Source organism: Propithecus coquereli, unplaced genomic scaffold (assembly GCF_000956105.1).
Source record: "Propithecus coquereli isolate 6110/MARCELLA unplaced genomic scaffold, Pcoq_1.0 Scaffold34, whole genome shotgun sequence".
Lineage (NCBI taxonomy): Eukaryota > Metazoa > Chordata > Mammalia > Primates > Indriidae > Propithecus > Propithecus coquereli.
Genome location: NW_012149063.1, coordinates 8,635,863 through 8,654,420, shown reverse-complemented (window position 1 = coordinate 8,654,420; position 18,558 = coordinate 8,635,863). Strand labels below are relative to the sequence as shown.

Below are 18,558 nucleotides of genomic sequence, written 5' to 3'. Positions count from 1 at the left end.
AGCATCTTCATTGGCTTTCACACATCCCCTTTGACTGCTGTTGTCTTATCATTTTCTAATACCTTGAACATTAGCCTCTATCACAGCACTTACTCGTATCGTATTTTTCTTTCTTTTTTTCTTTTTAAGGTTTTTCACACTAATGTCAGCTGCCTTCGGACAGTTGTTTTTATTTATCTCTGTATCCTCAGCACATAACACAGGGCCTTGTCAATAAATATTTGTAATCACCCTGTAGTCCAGCCACATAGTGCATAAGTTGATTTCTCTACTTGTAATGTCTTTCCCTAACTTTATTTGCTTGACAAACTCTTACTTCTTGATATAAAAGAGGCAGTAGTTTAGAGTTACCATCAACAATGTGCAGAATCTTTCCACTTTTCTCATTTGAAAAATGACACTAACCTTAAAATGTTGTTGAGAGGATTAAAAGAGTTAATGATTAAATACATCTCTCTCTCTCTCTCTCTCTCCCCTTGCCAGGTCAAATCTCTCCTCTCCCTAGAGCAATTCCCTAGGGAATTTTAACTCAAGATTAGGTTTTTGGAATCTCTTGCATCCAGGTAGTTCTGTTTCCCCTGCCTCCTGTTTTTCCTTTTCCTCACCATAGACATTGATGGCTCAATTAAGAGTAGAGGACAAATCATTAGCAAGCAGAAAAATCATTTTTTCTGGTTCTCTTAGGAAAGGAGATCTTTCTGGAGTGAGATGTACTTGCATAGCTGCATAGGACTTTTTTTTTTTATTTCAGCATATTATGGGGGTACAGATGTTTAGGTTACGTATGTTGCCCTTGCCCCCCCCCCCAGCCCCTAAGTCCGAGTTTCAAATATGTCCATCCTTCGGGTGGTGCGCATTGCACTCTTTGTGTATGCAAATACCCGTCCCCTCCTCCCTCCTTCCCCCTCCCCCTCCCCCCTGCCCAACATCCAATAGATGTTATTCTTATATGTGCACTTATGTGTTGATCAGTTAATACCAATTTGATGGTGAGTACATGTGGTCCTTGTCTTTCCATTCTTGGGATACCTCACTTAGTAGAATGCGTTCCAGCTCTATCCAGGAGTATACAAGAGGTGCTATATCACCATTGTTTCTTAAAGCTGAATAGTACTCCATGGTATACATAGGACTTTAATACTGTGAAACAGCAAAGGTTGAAAAACAAAATGGTTAAATGTTTGTATCAAAACAGGTGAAGTGTCTCTGTACATTTTCTTCTACATTCGTAAGTGCCTGATCCACAGTAACTCACTAAACTTTAGTTCCCTTGCTTTCATCCTTGCAAGTTTACAGAGCTGTAACTAAAGATTTTAGTATTTAGGGCAAGGAACTCCAACAGTGAATTATTTGGTAGCTTCCAATATAAAAAAACGATTCTTATCAACTAGATACTATGCTCAGTTTTTCTTTCTTTACCTGTTTGTGTTGTCAAAGTTTAAACACAGCATTTTAAAACTATTATACTCTTTAAAATCATAGGAACTTTTTATTTTATAATATGTGTATACAACTGAAGTAGGAAAAAAAAACATGAAAAACGTTTGCACATGGGATAAAACATGTCACAGGTGTAAAACATGATAAAAACCTTCCCTGAAGTTTCCCTATCCTTATCCACGTTGTCATGTGCACATCTCTAGTAATTTTTCTCATTCAAGAATCGTTTATTTAGCATTTGTCTTATCCTGTTGACTAGGAAACTTAACACCGTTTAGTCAATGTTTCAAATCTCAAATATAGCCTGGGTGGTTTTTCGTGGGCCCACGTTTCAGGGTCTCTGGAGAATGTTCTTGAGGTTAAAAGTTTTAAGACCAAAAACTCAGCTTACGTTCTTATCCGCCGGTTTGAAATAAACATCATTTGGCGTCTCAAGCTTGTGAGGTAAGCGTCATCAAAGGACCCTTTTTGACGTCCATGAGTGACAAAAGCTTCCAGCATTCCCGGGGTCCAGGCTGAATTTTCTCCACCGGCTTGTTTGGGAATTGGCCTCTTCTCAGCTGTGCAGTCTTAACCAGCGCTGCAGCTTGCTGCCGGGCAGCTCTCCCGGGACTCTTCAGGAGGCGCTCCTTTTCCAGGCGCGCCCATCTCCACCCTCCTCAACTCCCCAACCTTTGTCCCCCCCGCTCTTTTCTCTCATGGCGGTCTGGGACCACCAGGACCAGTTTCGGGGTTTTCTTCCTCCGGCGAGACTTGGCAGAACAGGCATTAAAAGAAAAGGAGGCATTAAAGGCAATATATGTAACCTAAACGTTTGTACCCCCGTAATATTCTGAAATAAAAGAAAAGGAGGCAAAAGAAGAGTAAGAAATAACTGTATTGTAAGAGTCATGATAAATGGCACTACAACCCCGAGAAGATGAGCAGACTAAGGGGGTTGCGGGGCACACAGCGACTGGCGTCCCCAGGCCAACCGCTCGGCCTGCCGCGCCCCAACTGCCCGCCCCGCTCCCAGTCACATGACGGATGAGCGGCGCGCGCCGGCCGCGGCGCCTATTGGCGGGCGGCGGGAGCGCGGGGTTTGATGGGAAGGAGCTGGCCGGGCCCAGCGTTCTGTCGGTGGCGGCTGCTGCCTGCTCTGGAGGCAGGCTGTGCGGTGGCCGCCGAGGCTGGCAGGGGCGGACGCCAGGGCCGGGCTGTGCCGGCTTCTCCCAGGTAGAGCGCTCAAGATGCGGGCGGTTGGGAGGGCTTTGTAGGGGGGAGGCGCGCTGAGCTTTCCCCGGGGGAAATAAGCTCCCCGTTCCCCCGCTTGCTTCTCCCAGGTGCCCCCGCCGCATGCCAAGTGGCCTAAGAGCTCTGCGGCGGCAGCCGGGCATACTCCCGTTATGGAGCGCGCTGACCCAGTCCGGCCGCCTCGTCCCCTTGATTTCCTAGCACAGTGGCAGAGGTGGTTCTGGAGTGCTGGAGACCCGGTTCTGCCCCGCCAAGTCTGGTAGTTTCCCCAGCTCTGTTCTCAGAGATTCCAGGTGGTGACTGGCTTGAGCCCCAGCTTTTTGGCCCACCTGTGTCGAGGAAAAGGGTCAGAAGGTCCCAAACTAGCAGATCCTACGCTAAACTATCCGCTTTGAGTGTTCTGTCCATATCTTCTTTTTCTGGGTTGTGCGGAGGCTCCAAGAACTGGAAAGATCGGAAGGGACTGAAAACTGTCAGTGTCATGCTGCTCGGCTCTGGCGTGTGGGCGTGGATTATGTGCTACTTAGAGCAGCAGCTCTACACCCATTGTCCATATTTGAGGAATGGTGGGCGGTGTGAAGGGTGGAGGGGAAGGGCGAAGATGTGCAGTGTCATGGGTGTGGCAGGTGGAGAAAAGCTGGTCTAAACTATATCAATACGTAGTTTTAATTCCTTAATATTGCATTTGCGGGTAGAGAGAGTGAGAATTGGAGAATTCAGTTTTGCTGATGTTACTGTCACAGTACCAAGTAGGACCTATGAGTCACTCAGTTTTCCATGTTGTGCTTTTTCCTCTTGGCCTCTGGTTTGTGGTGCTTAGTGTCTACTGTTTTCTCCTTTCTCTGTGGCCTAGATGTCACCATTGACAAAATCGACCCTATTCAACAGCGGTTTGGTGGGTGTGAGTAAACTTTGTTTCAGAAATATGTTCAAACTGGCAGGGAAAGCTAATCCCTTGTCCTCAGCAGCCCCCATAGTTTGTTCTTAGGAGGTCCAAGTTGATTTTGAACACTTTCTTAAACAAGAGTGGTGCATTTAAAATTAGAATTTTAAGATTCTCTGTCAGATGTTGAGATCAGCTCAGTAATGCTGTTCATAACTTTTATAGTGTTTATATATTAACTTGAAAGAATATAAGGAAAGGGAGACTTACATGGCTATCAAAAATGATTTCATAATAGAAATCTTTCTAATCAAATAGTCATTTTTTGGTAGTTCAGAATGAAAATTCACTTACCATGAAGGGAAGCACTTAATCATTATCTATTAAAAGTGCTTTTAGGAGTGTACTTCTTTTCATTAATATTTTTTGTGGGAGGCAATAAATGTGGTTTGGGATATTTCAGAATTATCTTTCATTTCAAAGTTAGAGTTCTAGAACAAATCGTCTTTAACCTTAAGTTGTATAGTACAATGCATTATGGAGTTACTGTTGATGTTGATTAAATAGTTTATACTTAAGTTTGGAACTTGATAAACATAAAGCTACCTTTGTTTTTTTCCTCCAAAGACCTACAAGGTTTTTTAAATGGAGGAGTGCAGAATATTTTTATTTTGCATTATTTTTAATACTAGAGAAAATGAGAGCAATACAATTTCAGTAAAAATATAAACTGTAATTTTATTTTCCAATTTTAAAATTATGAAATAGGTGTTTTCTTTATAGGAAGTTAGAAATGTGTTCCATATAAATACATGAGTTTTCTGGTAAAGTAATAATAATGGCTACAACTTATTAAGCACTTACTATGTGTTGGGCACTATACCAAGTGATATATAATTTCATTTAATTCATATAACAATTCTATGAAATATAAATATTTTTTATCATTTTACAAATGCAATAACTGAGAGAGTTTAAGTAATTTGCCCAAGATCTCATAGCTAGTATGTGGTTGAACCATATTTTGAATCCAGGTCAATTTTACTTCATTATTTTAATGTGACTTGAAGTGAGCTGAAAATTTAAGAAAAACATTTCCCAAGATTTTAAATTCTGACACCCAAACCTGAGTGTGAATAGCAATTAGTAGAAAATATTCAAATAATATGGTGGACATTACTGTTCATTGAAAAACATATTTAGATGCACCCAGCTCTTAAGGTCATGACAAATCCCATTGTGATATCACAGTGGAAAAAGACTCGATGTACATGTTCATGGAAGAGTTCTTGGAGACAAGCCACTTGGGGTTGAACCATCTGTCCAATCAAGGGCAAGCAAATTGATTTATGCTTCAGAAGGGAATGCTAGAGTTATTTGGTTCCCATGTATTTGAAAGGAAGCAGAGATGGATTAAATAACAGCAAAGACCACAGAAGTAAAAACAGTTAATTTGTATAGAGCAATTACTATGTGTCAGGCACTGTTGTAAATAGTGTAGAATACATTATGTCATTTAAGCCTTTCAACATTTAACAGGTTCCTTAACTACATATTCCTCTTTTGCAGTTGAGGAAATTGAGTAACAAACAAGTTAAATAACTTATTTGTCTAAGATTCCATAGTAAGTGATGGGCCGCAGGAATTGGAGTTTAGATGTTTGGGTGGAAAGGAGAGAACCAGTGGTTGAATATAGAAGCAATATGACATTAAAGTTATATTTAGATCAGTCTGATCCTAAGAAAAAAAGAAATTAAAGTTACAGAGAAATATGTGATTTAATTACTTAATTTTGTTATATTTTCATGTCTGCTGGAGAGTACCATCCATTACATGTGCATTATAGTATATCAGTTTCTTTAATACCAGGATTTGATGGGAAAAAAATGCTGCAACAATGAAGGTTGACTGTTTCTTTGATTATGAACCTGAAAGCATGGATATGGCGTTTAATGACTATTACTCTAATGTTGTTTTAGAGGCGAAATTTAAAAGCACAATCCTTGCTTCAGGGATCTTAGGGGCTAAGCAGTAGATTGTTTCATTAATACCAAAACAATTCTCCAAGCAACACTCCAACACTCCAATAATTAGTGTCAAATTTAGTATTAATTGTGATACCATGCATATATTTCATATTATACTTATTTTGAAGTGATATTCAGTAAAAAAGGCTGTAGTTGCAGACATCTAGTACTAGTTCTGCCCCTAGCTGGAGCTACATGATTTTGGCAAATCCTTTAACTTCTCTTTAGTGTAGATTCAAGCATTCAAATTTAATCAAATAAAAGGAATTGGGCTACATGATACATTGTATTAATACTGTCTCTTGTGTTTATTACTTACTTTCCATTTCAGTAGTTCTGTATATCAACTATTTGAGAACGTCAGAGGTGCTTTCATATATTTTATATAAAAATATTCCAGCCTGGTCTATATAAAAGCTTGTCACTTTATTTCTGATTTTGTTTTATTGCGAATAACTGGGTGCTTTTTAAAAAAATCAAACCGAAAATGTTATGTCTGGCTCTGCTACTTAATGTCTTTGGGACCTTACTTAGCAAATCTTTTCAATTCTCTAGCCTCAGGTTTCTCATTTGTAAAAGGGAGGAATAGTAGTAGCTAAATGATAAAATTCGTGTAAAGTATTTGTTTTAGGGCCTGTTAGAAATGAAGAACTTACCAAGTGTTTATATCGTTGTTGCCATTAATTTCAAATATTAAAAACTCCGATCACAGTCCCAGGGTGTGACGGTTACAGACTTGACTTGGAGGGATATAATTGTTTCAAACCAAAATGTGTAAGTCAGTTGTGTATAAAATACCATATGCTACATACCATATGTATGCTACATACCATGAACTAGTTCCCAAGTAATGGAATGATGTATACTTTGAGAATAACAAATGGTTTATATGAATCTCTCCCCTCTACCCACCTTTCTTGATGATTATTTTTAGCATCTCAGGAACGTTTTTAGATTTAATGTCCTGACTCAGATGGAAATTTAAACTTTTATTTATTGAAATGCCTAGATTTCCTGCAACCACATTTTAGAAATTTTAGAAATTCGAATACTGAGCTGACACTAAATGATTAATAATATTTAGATTGCACCTTAAATGTGACTTGTAACATTCATTCTATTTATACACTTCAGAATTTTTCAGGACAGATTAAAGTTATTTCTGTCCTTAGAAATTACTTTGTAAGTGAAAATATTTTATAGTTAGGCCCCTTGTTACCTTTTTAATTAAGTAACTCCAAGATAGGTATGCCTTATGCTAAATCCAATATATAAATGGCATTGCAGAGTAAATGTTCTTATTTGATACTGGTATTTTGTGGTTACATTTATGGTTAAAAAATGTGAGGAGTGTGGCCTAGATGATTTTTTTGAGGGGGTAGAAATGAAGTAGTTTCACACATTGGCAAATATCTAACTATAACCTGGTAAAAATATGAAAGTACACTTTTGCCATTTCAACTGAAAAGAATAAAAATTTATGTAATTATTGACTGATAATTGATTTAGAGTATAATATTGCTGAGTCTATTATAAAACACTTGAGAGTCACAGAAAAACAACTAAAGGAAGGGTCTATACAGCTAGCTGAAATGAAGGCCAACTCTTTTGAGGGACTCAGACAAAATTTCAGAGAGAATTGTTTATTTGGGTGTGGAACAGTAGTGTTTAGTAATAGAGACCAGAAGTCTTGGAGATAAAGGGACTTTAGGCCATGTTTCTTCTGAACTGTTGGGATCACTAAACCCTCTTTTCCCTTAGTTTTCTTATTTATAAGATGGTAATAATAAAGACTATCCTGTGAGAAAGTGGTGGTACTATTAACTCTAATGTACAGAAAAGAAAATTAAGACTCAGAATCATTGAATGATTTGTTCAAGGTCACAGGTAGCCTTGTAATTCTTATTTTTATTCAAAATCCAGTTGGTTTTCTGTTATTACTTGTAAGGTGATGTTATTCTGAACATTGTAAAACATTCCTAATTTCAACTAAATAGTTTAGTTAGGAGACAACTGAATGACAGAAACGGTTTTATTTAAGTATGTAGAATGAAAGTAGTATAATAAAACTTTTGTTGCAAGAACAATACAGAGAACCTACTTTAAAGAACAGAAAATCACAAAGTGGTATGAATATACACTTCTAAAATGTTTTGTCATTTAAAAAGTCTTTCCAGCTTTATTTTCACTTTTAAATATGTTCTAGTTTTGAAGAGTGGATTTTAAAAAGGTGGACTCTATCTAAATGACTGTCTGAATTTGCATTTCATATAAGTAGAGTCCAAAGAAATTAATATTTCATAGTATTTTTAGTATTGCAGTATTTAAATTTTATAGTAGGTATGCTTTGTGCTTAACTTAAATTTTTAAAATACTTGCCTTATTTCTAGCTGTGAATTCCTTTGAACAATTGATGATATTTATCATTGTGCCCAGTTTCTACAAATAAAAGATGGGTGGATTATTTTCTCGATGGAGGGTAAGTTACTTTTCTTTATAGCTAGTTCCTAAATCTAACATAAAAATATCATATAAAGCCATTTGTAAAAATCTCCTTTGGTGGTATAGCCTTGAATAGTAGTTTGATATTACCCTTAACTCTGTTTAATTTCTTTCTTTCTTCTCTTCTGAATTACTTTTCTGTTTGGAAAAGTTCTACTTGTTCTATAGGTGTCTGATATCTCTGTTGAACAGAATTATTTCACTTTCACAGAATTATTATTTCTGTATTTGTGTGCAAACGGTTATCTTTTTTTGTTTTCTTCTTATACTTCCTAAATTTCAAACTTATTTGGAAGGTAGTTGAAAATAAGTATTTTATACCATACTTAAGTTTTTTACAGACTATATCTTTTTACTTAAAGCTTGTCACAAATATTGACTAAAATCACACTGCATATGCTTTTAGGAATTATAGGTTAAACAAAATAAGAAATGTAGTTTGATTTTATTGGATAAGTCTTTAGAGGACTAACTCAATTTATAGGTAGAAAATATAAATTATATTGATCAATGGTCTTTTCTAATCTAAGAGGAGATAAGGTAGTCTAGGATAAACTGCTTATTTTTTGACTCCTTATTACCATAATAATGGAGTCCAACTATACTTTGTATATAATGTAGTTTTTGTACTCTTGCTGGAACAGCCTTGTTTTCAATTGGTGTTTTAATGACTCCCTTCTTATGACCTTATGATAGTCTGCCTGCAGTTCAAATTTATCTCTTCTTTGTCTTATTAGGTTGAACTATATGAAATTGCCAATATTCAACTACTTTGACTTACAAAAATGGTAATTTCATATGGTTTAGCTCAATGTTAACAACTCTTATGGGAACTATAATGAATTGATATTTATTACCCTCTTGGATTGTTGAGTATGTAATTGGTAAATATTTTCTCAAGTATTACATGAGCCATTTTGGCTGGTTTTTATTTTAGGTGTGTAAAAAATAACTTTGGCAAATAAGCTTTGCTATAATGTGGTATTCTAGATGCCATTTTAAAATCTGATCTTTAAAAAAGTACTTTAGGAATTCAGAATGAAGGTAGCCTGTTGATTTTGACCTTTAGAGTCCTAAGGGAACTTTTAGCAATAGCAGATCAGACCATCTTTAGACTGTGAATTCTTTTGAATAATCTAAGAAAATTTTTCTTGGAGGAAAATTTGTTTCTCTCTATAAAATTATGTTCAATTGAGGTTAAGAATGGTAAAAGTTGAGCTAGAAATTGAAAATCCTTCTAGGACTAAAAATAAAGTAAGTAGGAAAATGCTTATTTCTTTACTCTTATGTAGTTCTGTTTATAATTATAATTCTTATTTAAATAAATCTTAGTTATATGTAAATAGAAATACATATTGCTTGACAACATTTGAAAAGACTAACTTTGAATTAAAGTGTTTTTTTAATGATTATAGAAACCAAAATATTTCTAAGTTTGCAGTAACAAGTTTTAATGGTGTCTCTTATTTCTATTTCCATAACAGACAAAACCTTCAACTGTAGAAGTTCTAGAAAGTATAGATAAGGTATGTTCTTCGGCTGTGAGGTATTTTAATTTATTTTAGGTATTAAGTAAATATTATTTTAGTAAATATTATTTTGGAGACCAGATCTGGTATGTTACATGATCTCAAAATATCAAGTCTATCAGTGACTTAAGAAGTCTGTATCAAGTAACAGAGCCTGTTAGAATGAAATTAGATCTACAGCATGGTGTAAATCAATGTTACCGATAGGATAAAATAGATTATAAGATAGTCTGCAATGATTTTTATTCGTCTCTAAAGTTTCACAGCTTCTTATATTTTCTGTCATTACCAAAAATGGTTATTCCCTGTAAATATTGATAGTAATGAATAGAGTGAAAGAATCTAATATGGGTTACTGTTTTAATTTTTATTAATTTTGTCTTTTATTGCTAGATTTTTCTTTGTTTAGGCCTAGATAGGGAGAATTATTACTTGTTTGACTCAGTAATTATTTACTAATGCCAATTTCATTCCTCTAATCTTTGCCAATTTGGTAGGTTAAAACTACTATTAAATTTTGCATTGTAAAAAGTGATTTGTCAGGAATAGGCATTATACATTTTTAACTCCATTTTTTAGTTTTCATATTCATGTCATGCTTTGTTTTAAACAGGGTATTATATTTTATTGAGTTTTAAGGGTTCTTTCTTAAATATAACCTTTTGGTCATGTTAAAATTTTTTAACATTTTAATTTCTTTGTGAAGTTTGAGCTTTAATAATATGGAATAATTTTCTTTTAACAGGAAATTCAAGCTTTGGAAGAATTTAGGGAAAAAAATCAGAGATTACAAAAATTATGGGTTGGAAGATTAATTCTGTATTCTTCAGTTCTCTATCTGTTTACATGCTTAATTGTATACTTGTGGTATCTTCCTGATGAATTTACAGCAAGACTTGCCATGACACTCCCGTTTTTTGCTTTTCCATTGATGTAAGTAAATTTTTCTTTTTATTCATTTTTCCCTTTTCTGACAAGATAGTTTGACTATATATTTAATTTATATAATATATTCAGTCTCTTTTTATTATTAAATGGTAATGTCTCAGATTAGATAAATTTGGATTTTTTTACAGTTTGAAATTTTTTTTTTTAAATAGTAGAACAATTGTTTTAAGGTTTTATTTATAATTCAACATACCTGAGGAATCTCACCTAGTGATATTAGTAATAATGGCTCTGTATGGCAATGTTTTGTGATTTTCTACTAGATAGCCATGTATCCCTGGGGGCATTGGGCATGGAGTGAGGAGTAATGGCAAGTGGGGGAGAGTTTGTAAAACCAAAAGAATAACTGCTCAAATGCTTCTGAATATATTACATTCATCCCAACTCTCTTCCCCTCTTTTTAATCACTGCTATAAAGCAATTGACCCTTATTTTAGAAATATTTTATACTATAGCACTGTACACGAAGTATATCATAATTAAACATTTTGAGAGTTGAATAAAAAGTTTGTTCATTCAGTCAACAAACATTTATGGTATATGGTCACAAAAACACAAAATCTCTACAGATCTTAGACTGCATACATTAAATAATAAGTATGATGAATGTTGTGAATGAGAAGTGCAAAATATTATGGGAGCATTTAATAGGGGCACTAATCTAGCCTGGGTGGGGGTCAAGGAAGAGCTTCTGTGTTAGTTTTCCATTGCTGCCACAAATTTAGTACCTTAAAATAGCACCCATTTATTATATCAAAGTTCTGTATGTCAGAAGTTCAGGTGGCTTGACTGGGTTCTGTGCTTAGAGTCTCACAAGCCTAAATCAAGGTATCAGCTGGCTTGGAGTCTTATCTGGAGTCTCTAGGGGGAGAATCTGCTTCCAGGATCAGTCAGGTTGTTAACTGAATTCTGTTGCATCTCTGTGACTTCCTGTTCTACCCTTAGCTGGGAGAAAGCTCTGCTTTTGAGAGCTTAAGTGATTATATTAGACCCACCAGGATAATATCCTTATCTTAAAAATCAACTGAGTAATAACCTTAGTTATGTCTGCATAGTCCCTTCATAGCAGTATCTACATTACTATTTCATTGTGTAACCAGAGGATGGAAATCTTTGCAATAAGGGTAAGGATTTCTTTAGATTTCTGCGTACCACAGACTACCCAAGGAAGTGATGTTTGAGTTTGAGACCTGAAGGATGAATATGTGTGTCCAGGGTGGTGGGACGTGGTGGATAGAGTGTTTAGGTGGAAGAAACAGCACACTTGAAGACCCTGAGGTGGGCTACAGCAAAGTAGATTTAAAGAATTAAAAGAAGGAAAAGACTGGATTATAGAGAAAAGGCTAGGTAGTTAGGCAATGGATATTTCATGTGAGCCTTGTAGTCCATGATAAGGACTTTAGGCTCTATTCTAAAAATAGTGGGAAGCCATTGTAGCCACTGGGGTCTACAGTGGGGAGCAGTGAGAAGGTTATTATAGCTGTCTAGGAGGGAAATGATGGATGGTGATTTGCACTGGAGTGGTGGAGTTGAGAAGCAGATGGACTGAATGAAATAGATGGATTGAAGGGATTTAGGAGGTAGAGTTGAAGTAATATGGAGAGACTTTGGTGACTAATTGGATATGGGGTGAGCGGGGAGAAGCATATCAAGGATAAAACTAAAGTTGGGAAGTTTGGTTGATGGTAGTGTCATTCATCTAAATACGGAGTGACATGAGGAGGGGCAGGTTTGGTGACCCACTGAGATTAAAATACTCGTGTGCTTTCCAGATGGAGCTGCCAGGGGGCAGTTAAGTATGAGTACGAAGCTCAGGAGAGAAATTTGAATGGGAGATATAAATTTAGGATTTGGTAGCTTATAAATGTTAATCAAAGCTATCATCTCGTCATTCATTAGATATTGGGCACCTGCAATATGTTAGGTATTAGGCTAGACCCCAGTGACAGAAAAAATAGTGCCCTGTGGGAGTTCACATTCTACTGGGTTTGGAAAGAGAGAACACAGAGACAAGTAAACAGTTAATTTAGAGAGAGAGAAGTGCAATGAAGACAATAAACAGGGTGATGTGATAGAAATAGGCTACTTTGAGGATGGTCCTGGAAGGCCTCTTTTGAGGAATTGGTATTTGGGTTGAGAACCAAAGTATGAGGAAGAACCAATCTGGAAAGAGCTAGAATTTATGGAAGATTATTTATGCATATAACGTATAATGGCACATATAATCATAGATAATATGAAAGCATTATACTCGAAATATTAATGGTAATTCTCTCTAGGTAGTGGAATTTCAAGTAGTTATTTTTTTCCATATACTTTCTGGTATTGTTTGAATTTTTTATACTAACGTGTTCTTCAAATCCTAAAAACAAAAACCAAAGTCCAAGATTTGAGGGAAGATCTTTCCAAGAAGAGAGAACAGAAAATGCAAAGGCTCTTCACTAGGAGCGAATATGACTTACTTGAGGGCCAAAAAGATAGGTATTTCTGGAATGTGTGATTGAGAGGTAGAGTGATATGAGGTGAGCTTGCAGAATCAGGCAGGTTCCAGATCATGGAGGGTCTGGGTTAGGAGTTCGAATTTCATTTTGGGTATAATGGGAAGCTCGTAAAGGTTTAGTGGAAGAATGACATACTGAGATTTAGGAGGATCATGCATGCCGCCATGTGGAGATTAGGTAAGAGGAGGGCAAGAGTAAAAACAGGGGGCTGTTATAGAAGTTTAATCTAAAGATGAAGATGGATTAGACTGCCCAGTGACACTGGGATGAATAGATGACTTGGATATATTTTGGAGGTAAAACTGGTACAATTTGATAGGAAGAAATTGGAAAAGAAGGAATCAAGGGTGATACTTTGGTTTTTGATTTGAGATTTAGTGGAGGTAGGATCTTTTTCTTTGGGACTACCATAAAAAATTTTGTTTACTCTTTAGTGCAGGGTATATTTTCAAATTGGAATTATAGCTCATAAAAATTTAACTTTGTATGTAGATGAAAGAGCTAGAATTGACTGCATGCATAATATTGCAAAATATTAATAATTGTCTCTGCTAATTTATTTTCCTTCTTTTTTTTTTTTTTTTTTTTTAAAAAATGTCATCCTTGCGTAGGGGCCATGCTAATCTTCTTTGTATCTTTCCAATTTTAGTATATGTGCTGCCGAAGCGAGCACTATTTTCCTTCTTTTTTGAAAACTTTTGGAATGCTTTTTATCCTAGATGTAGTAGTGAATTGTATAATGCTGAGCCCCTTTACCTGGTTTCCCTTATATTTTTTCATAAGAGGAGAGAAAAGAAATTTAGAAAGGGAATAAATATGAGATGTTTAGTTGACTGAAGTATTTTTAAATGCTTAAAAAAAACACTTTATAACTGTTTCCATATGGAGATTGATTTTTCTGATTATAAAAGATTTGTATTTAGTTGCAAAAGAATGTCTGCTAGGGAACTCTACTGCTCTAATTCTAATGGATATCCACAAATTATGATCTACTAGATCTGCTAGTATGACTCATAAGAAATTTTTTTGGCAAATAAATCATATACTAATTGTTCTTTAAAAGTAGAAAAACTTTATTTCTTTAAAAATATAATTTCTTACAGTAAAAACGTGGTATAAATAATAAAAGAAAAATGTAATTTCCTCAGTTTGATCTTTCCACTATTTTGAGTACAAAGCTTTTATTATCCTTACTGTATCCCTCTGACTGTTCTGCATCACCTGCATCTCATATTTCTTGGCTTGTTAAGCTTCAGAGCCGTTTTTCACTTTGTGTCATTCACATTTGTGACCTTGTCCTCAACTGTTGTAGTTTCTATTTCAATGAGCTCTTCACTTTTGGAAGCATAGTCTTCTTATCCAACAAAGAATAGAATTGTCCTTCTGATCTATGACAATCAAAAAAGCATGAAATAAAACACAACAATGTGAAAATGGATGTTGTGGTAAACAGAAAGAAGACTTACTACATGACATTTTCTTTTGTGCGTAATGTGAACTGTGGCCCAAGTTTATCTCTGGACTTTTTTTTTTGGAACCAGTCTCTCAGTCCATTCAGTCTTGCTATAAAGGAATACCTGAGGCTAGGTAATTTATAAAGAAAAGAGGTTTATTTGGCTCATCGTTCTGCAGGCTGTACAAGAAGCATGGCACCAGCATCTGCCTCTGGGGAGGACTTTATGTGGGGACTCACTTCCACTCATGGCAGAAGGAGAAGGGGAGCCAGCGTGTGCAGAGATCGCCTGATGAAAGAGAGGAAGCAAAAGTGGGAGGTGCTTGGCTTTTTTTTTTTTTTTAAAACAACCAGTTCTGTTGGGAACTAGTAGAGCCAGGACTCACTTACCTCCTCAAGGGAGGGCATTAATCTATTTATGAGGGATTCACCCCCATGACCCAAACATCTCCCATGAGGCCCACTTCCAACATTGGGGATCAAATTTCAACATAAAGTTTAGAGGCACAAATATCCAAATGCTAGCAAATAGTTTTGAGGGCTGGACTAGGATTTACTTAAAGAACCGGAGGCAGAAGGAGCAATAAGGTGTATTGTTTGCTCATCACTGTCTACATTGATTATATAGCTTAGAAATCTACCTGATATCTGCAAAAATTGACTGCTGTCACTACATTTCTAGTTTCCCAAATGCTTTTACCAGAGAGGTCGTGAATCAGGACTGAGCTTATATTGTATAACTATTCCAAAATAATCCTTTATGGTAAAATATCAATATTCTATAAAAAGAAACTTTGAGATGTTATTATATCTTCACCTCAGGATATAATATGGAGGAACTTGGTATAATTCTATGCATTGTTTTTCTGTCTTTCAGATTCAGTAGTATATTTATATCTCTCTCTGATCTTTTCATCTATTACTGAAACTTAAATTGTAATCCGAATGCCAAATTTATTTCATAGGAGTCATTAAGGTTACTATAGTGAGGGCAGGTTTGGGTTACAGTTACAATTTGGTGTTTCTGCATTATGCTGGTAGATATACATTACCTTGGAATTGGTTCATTTTCTAAGTGAACAACCATTAAGTTTTGTTTCTACCATTAACTAACTCCACAAGCAATCTTCTATAGACTTTTACTCCTGGACACCTTATTTTTTTTTTTTACAAATTATAACTTTCTAGACATTTCATATCCTGTTCTTGGGTGGGAAAACTCAGTATTGTAATGAGATCAGTTCTCCCTAAATTAATCTAAAAAAGTGTGATCACAATAAAAATACCAACAATATTTAAAAAATCTAGGCACACATATTCCATAGTTTTTAATGGAAAAATACAATGTAGGAATAGCCATGGTAATTCTGAAAAAGGAGAGGAATGAGAAGCAGAGGTCTACCATGCATCAAATCCTTTATAATACTTCATTAATTGAGGTTGTTTGGTACAATGTATAAAGAGGCACACAGACCATAGAGATATGAGAATTCAGAAATAAACTCAAAAGGAATGTTTAGATATGGTTTTTATTTATATATGGTAAATATGACATTTCCAGTCAATGGGGGAAAACATTGTTGAGTTATATGCCAAACAAAAACAAGAAAAACGTGATTCCTACCTTATTCCTTACACCAAAATAAATCATGATTAGTTTCCCTGAATGTGAAGGTAGTTCTTGGTGATGCATTTATCAGTTAAATAAACTGACAAAATAGTTAACATAGTTATAAATATTGAGACCTGTATATCAATTCATTTTTAGCTTTATATATTACTAAATTTCCTCTAAAAGCATTTTGGTAAATTGAGTAGAACTTACGTGGTTGTTTGAAAGAGAACACTTAAGTTTGGCAGAAAGGGTAAAATATAGGTAAAAATATGTTTCAAATCTGAAGGTTGGTGAAAAACCGGCAGGTTTATAGAATGTTAATTATTTAGGAAAAGTGAGAAAGATTTGATTGTATTGATTGTATTTTAGATATTCTGCTATATTTCAACTTTTAGCATTTTTAGTTTGAGTATAGTAAAACACCAAATATTAAAGTTTTAAAATGTTTACTGTATCCTTTGTGTGATTCTGTTATATTGAGGTTCCAAGTATTTCCTCCTGGAAATACACATTTATATTTTTTTAGTTCAAGTTACTAGATAATATTTAACAAAAATTCATGCTTTACTAATGTTTCAGATAGCATCAGTTTCATTCAGAAAAGAACTGGAATGTTTTGATGAATGTGAGTTAAGAGTTTTTTGTATCTTAGAACTGATTGTATACATGATTGTATACATAAATGTAGTGATTTTCTATACTAATTTTGTATTCAACTATAATAATTATTGTTCATAGTACTTTTTTTGGTTGATTCTTTGAGAATTTCCAAGTATATGCAATCATATTATCTATAAATAGCAATAATTTTGCCACCTCCTTTGGTTTTTTGATTTTTTTTTTCTCTTGGTTAATTGTGTTAGCTAATACCTTCAGAACAATGTTAAATTACAGAGAAAATAGTGGACATCCTTGACATGTTTTTTGGGAGTGCTTCTAATGTTTTCCCATTGGGCATTATTCTGACTTTTGGGTTGAGACAGATATATTTGATCATGTTTAGGAATTTTCTATCTATTTTTATTTTAGACTTTTTTTTTTAAATCAAGAAAGGTTGTTGAATTTTGTTAAATGTAGTTTCATCATCTATGGAGATAGCCATATGATTTTTCATCTTACATCTCTTAATATGAGGGGATGATATTAAATATTGAATTATTCTTGATTTCCAGGAAAATTTCTATTTTCAGTGTTGTGATCATTTTATAAAAACATTTAAAAGCTTTATTTTTTAATGCCCTGGAACAGTTTAAATGGTCCTGGCATGATCTGTCCTTTACAGGCTTGGTATTACTAGAATTCCCTTAGAAACCTTTTGGGCTTGGTGTTTCTTATAGAAGGTAGCTTTTGATTACTTTTAAAATTAAATAGTAGTTAATCTTTTAGGTTTTTTGTTTCTTCCAAGGTTAGTTTTGTTAAAAATTATATATACATAATATATATTATATATATAAAATTACCCATTCTATAGTTTCAAAGTGTATTTGCATAAGTATAATAGTAGTAATCTTCTCATGATTTAAAAAATTTTCTTTGTATCTATGATTATTGCTTCCTTACTGTTTATTTTGTGTATCTATATGTTTCTTTTTTGTTTGTTTTTATTAGCTGTTTACATATCCTTTTTCTCCAAAGAATCAGCTTTAAAAAAATTGTTGCTTTTTATTAATTCTCTTATTCTTTTCTTTAGGCTTATTTTATTCTTGTAACTTAAATTGGATGTTTAATTCATTTATTTTTATTCTTATTTATTAACACAATATACTGTACATGTATTTGGAACCGACATTTTCTGATCATTGCTTTAGTTTTATGCCACAGATCTTAATATGTAGTGATTTGTTTTTTTTCAAGATATTATGATTTTTTTTTGAGGGAGTTGTAATATAGGAGTTATTTCCAGGTGGCAAGTGTATGTTTCCATGTTTGTTTTTGTCTTAGTTACCGTTTCTAGTTTTATTGCATTACTTTCAGAGAATGTTGTTAAGTAATATTTCTACTTTGAATTTATTGACTGCTTTTTTTGGATGGTATGCTGTTTGGCCAGTGTTTATAAATGTTTAATGAACACTTGAAGATGTATTCTCTTTTTTCAGGTACACAGAGTTTAATATTATCAATGAGAACTACCTTATTATACTATATAGATCTTCTATATCCTAATGTATTTCTACTTTTCCCTATATTTCTTTTAGTTTTGCTTTATGAATGTTAATGCTTTGCTCTTAGATGCATAGATAGATATTTCTGTTATATTTTCTTTTTTTTTTCAACCAGGAAGAGCTATTTTAATTTTCTATTAAACATTCTTCCAAAAGCATTATTTTATCCCATATCTTACTGAATATAAGAAATAACATTAGTATTAGAAATACTAGGAAGAAAGATAAATGCAGATAATTAAACTCACATGAAAAAGGAAAACTA

General features: G+C 34.4%; 1 protein-coding gene across 1 annotated transcript in view; it reads left to right on the top strand.

Moving 5' to 3' along the window:
• Positions 1-2,524: 2,524 nt before the first annotated feature.
• The window catches only part of KIAA1715 (KIAA1715 ortholog), a 73,839-nt gene continuing 57,805 nt past the window's right edge, over positions 2,525-18,558 (top strand). The window contains 5 exon segments of the mRNA XM_012650784.1: positions 2,525-2,655; positions 7,974-8,066; position 9,155; positions 9,570-9,611; positions 10,360-10,547. Coding sequence (XP_012506238.1) covers positions 2,525-2,655; positions 7,974-8,066; position 9,155; positions 9,570-9,611; positions 10,360-10,547 — 455 coding nt within the window.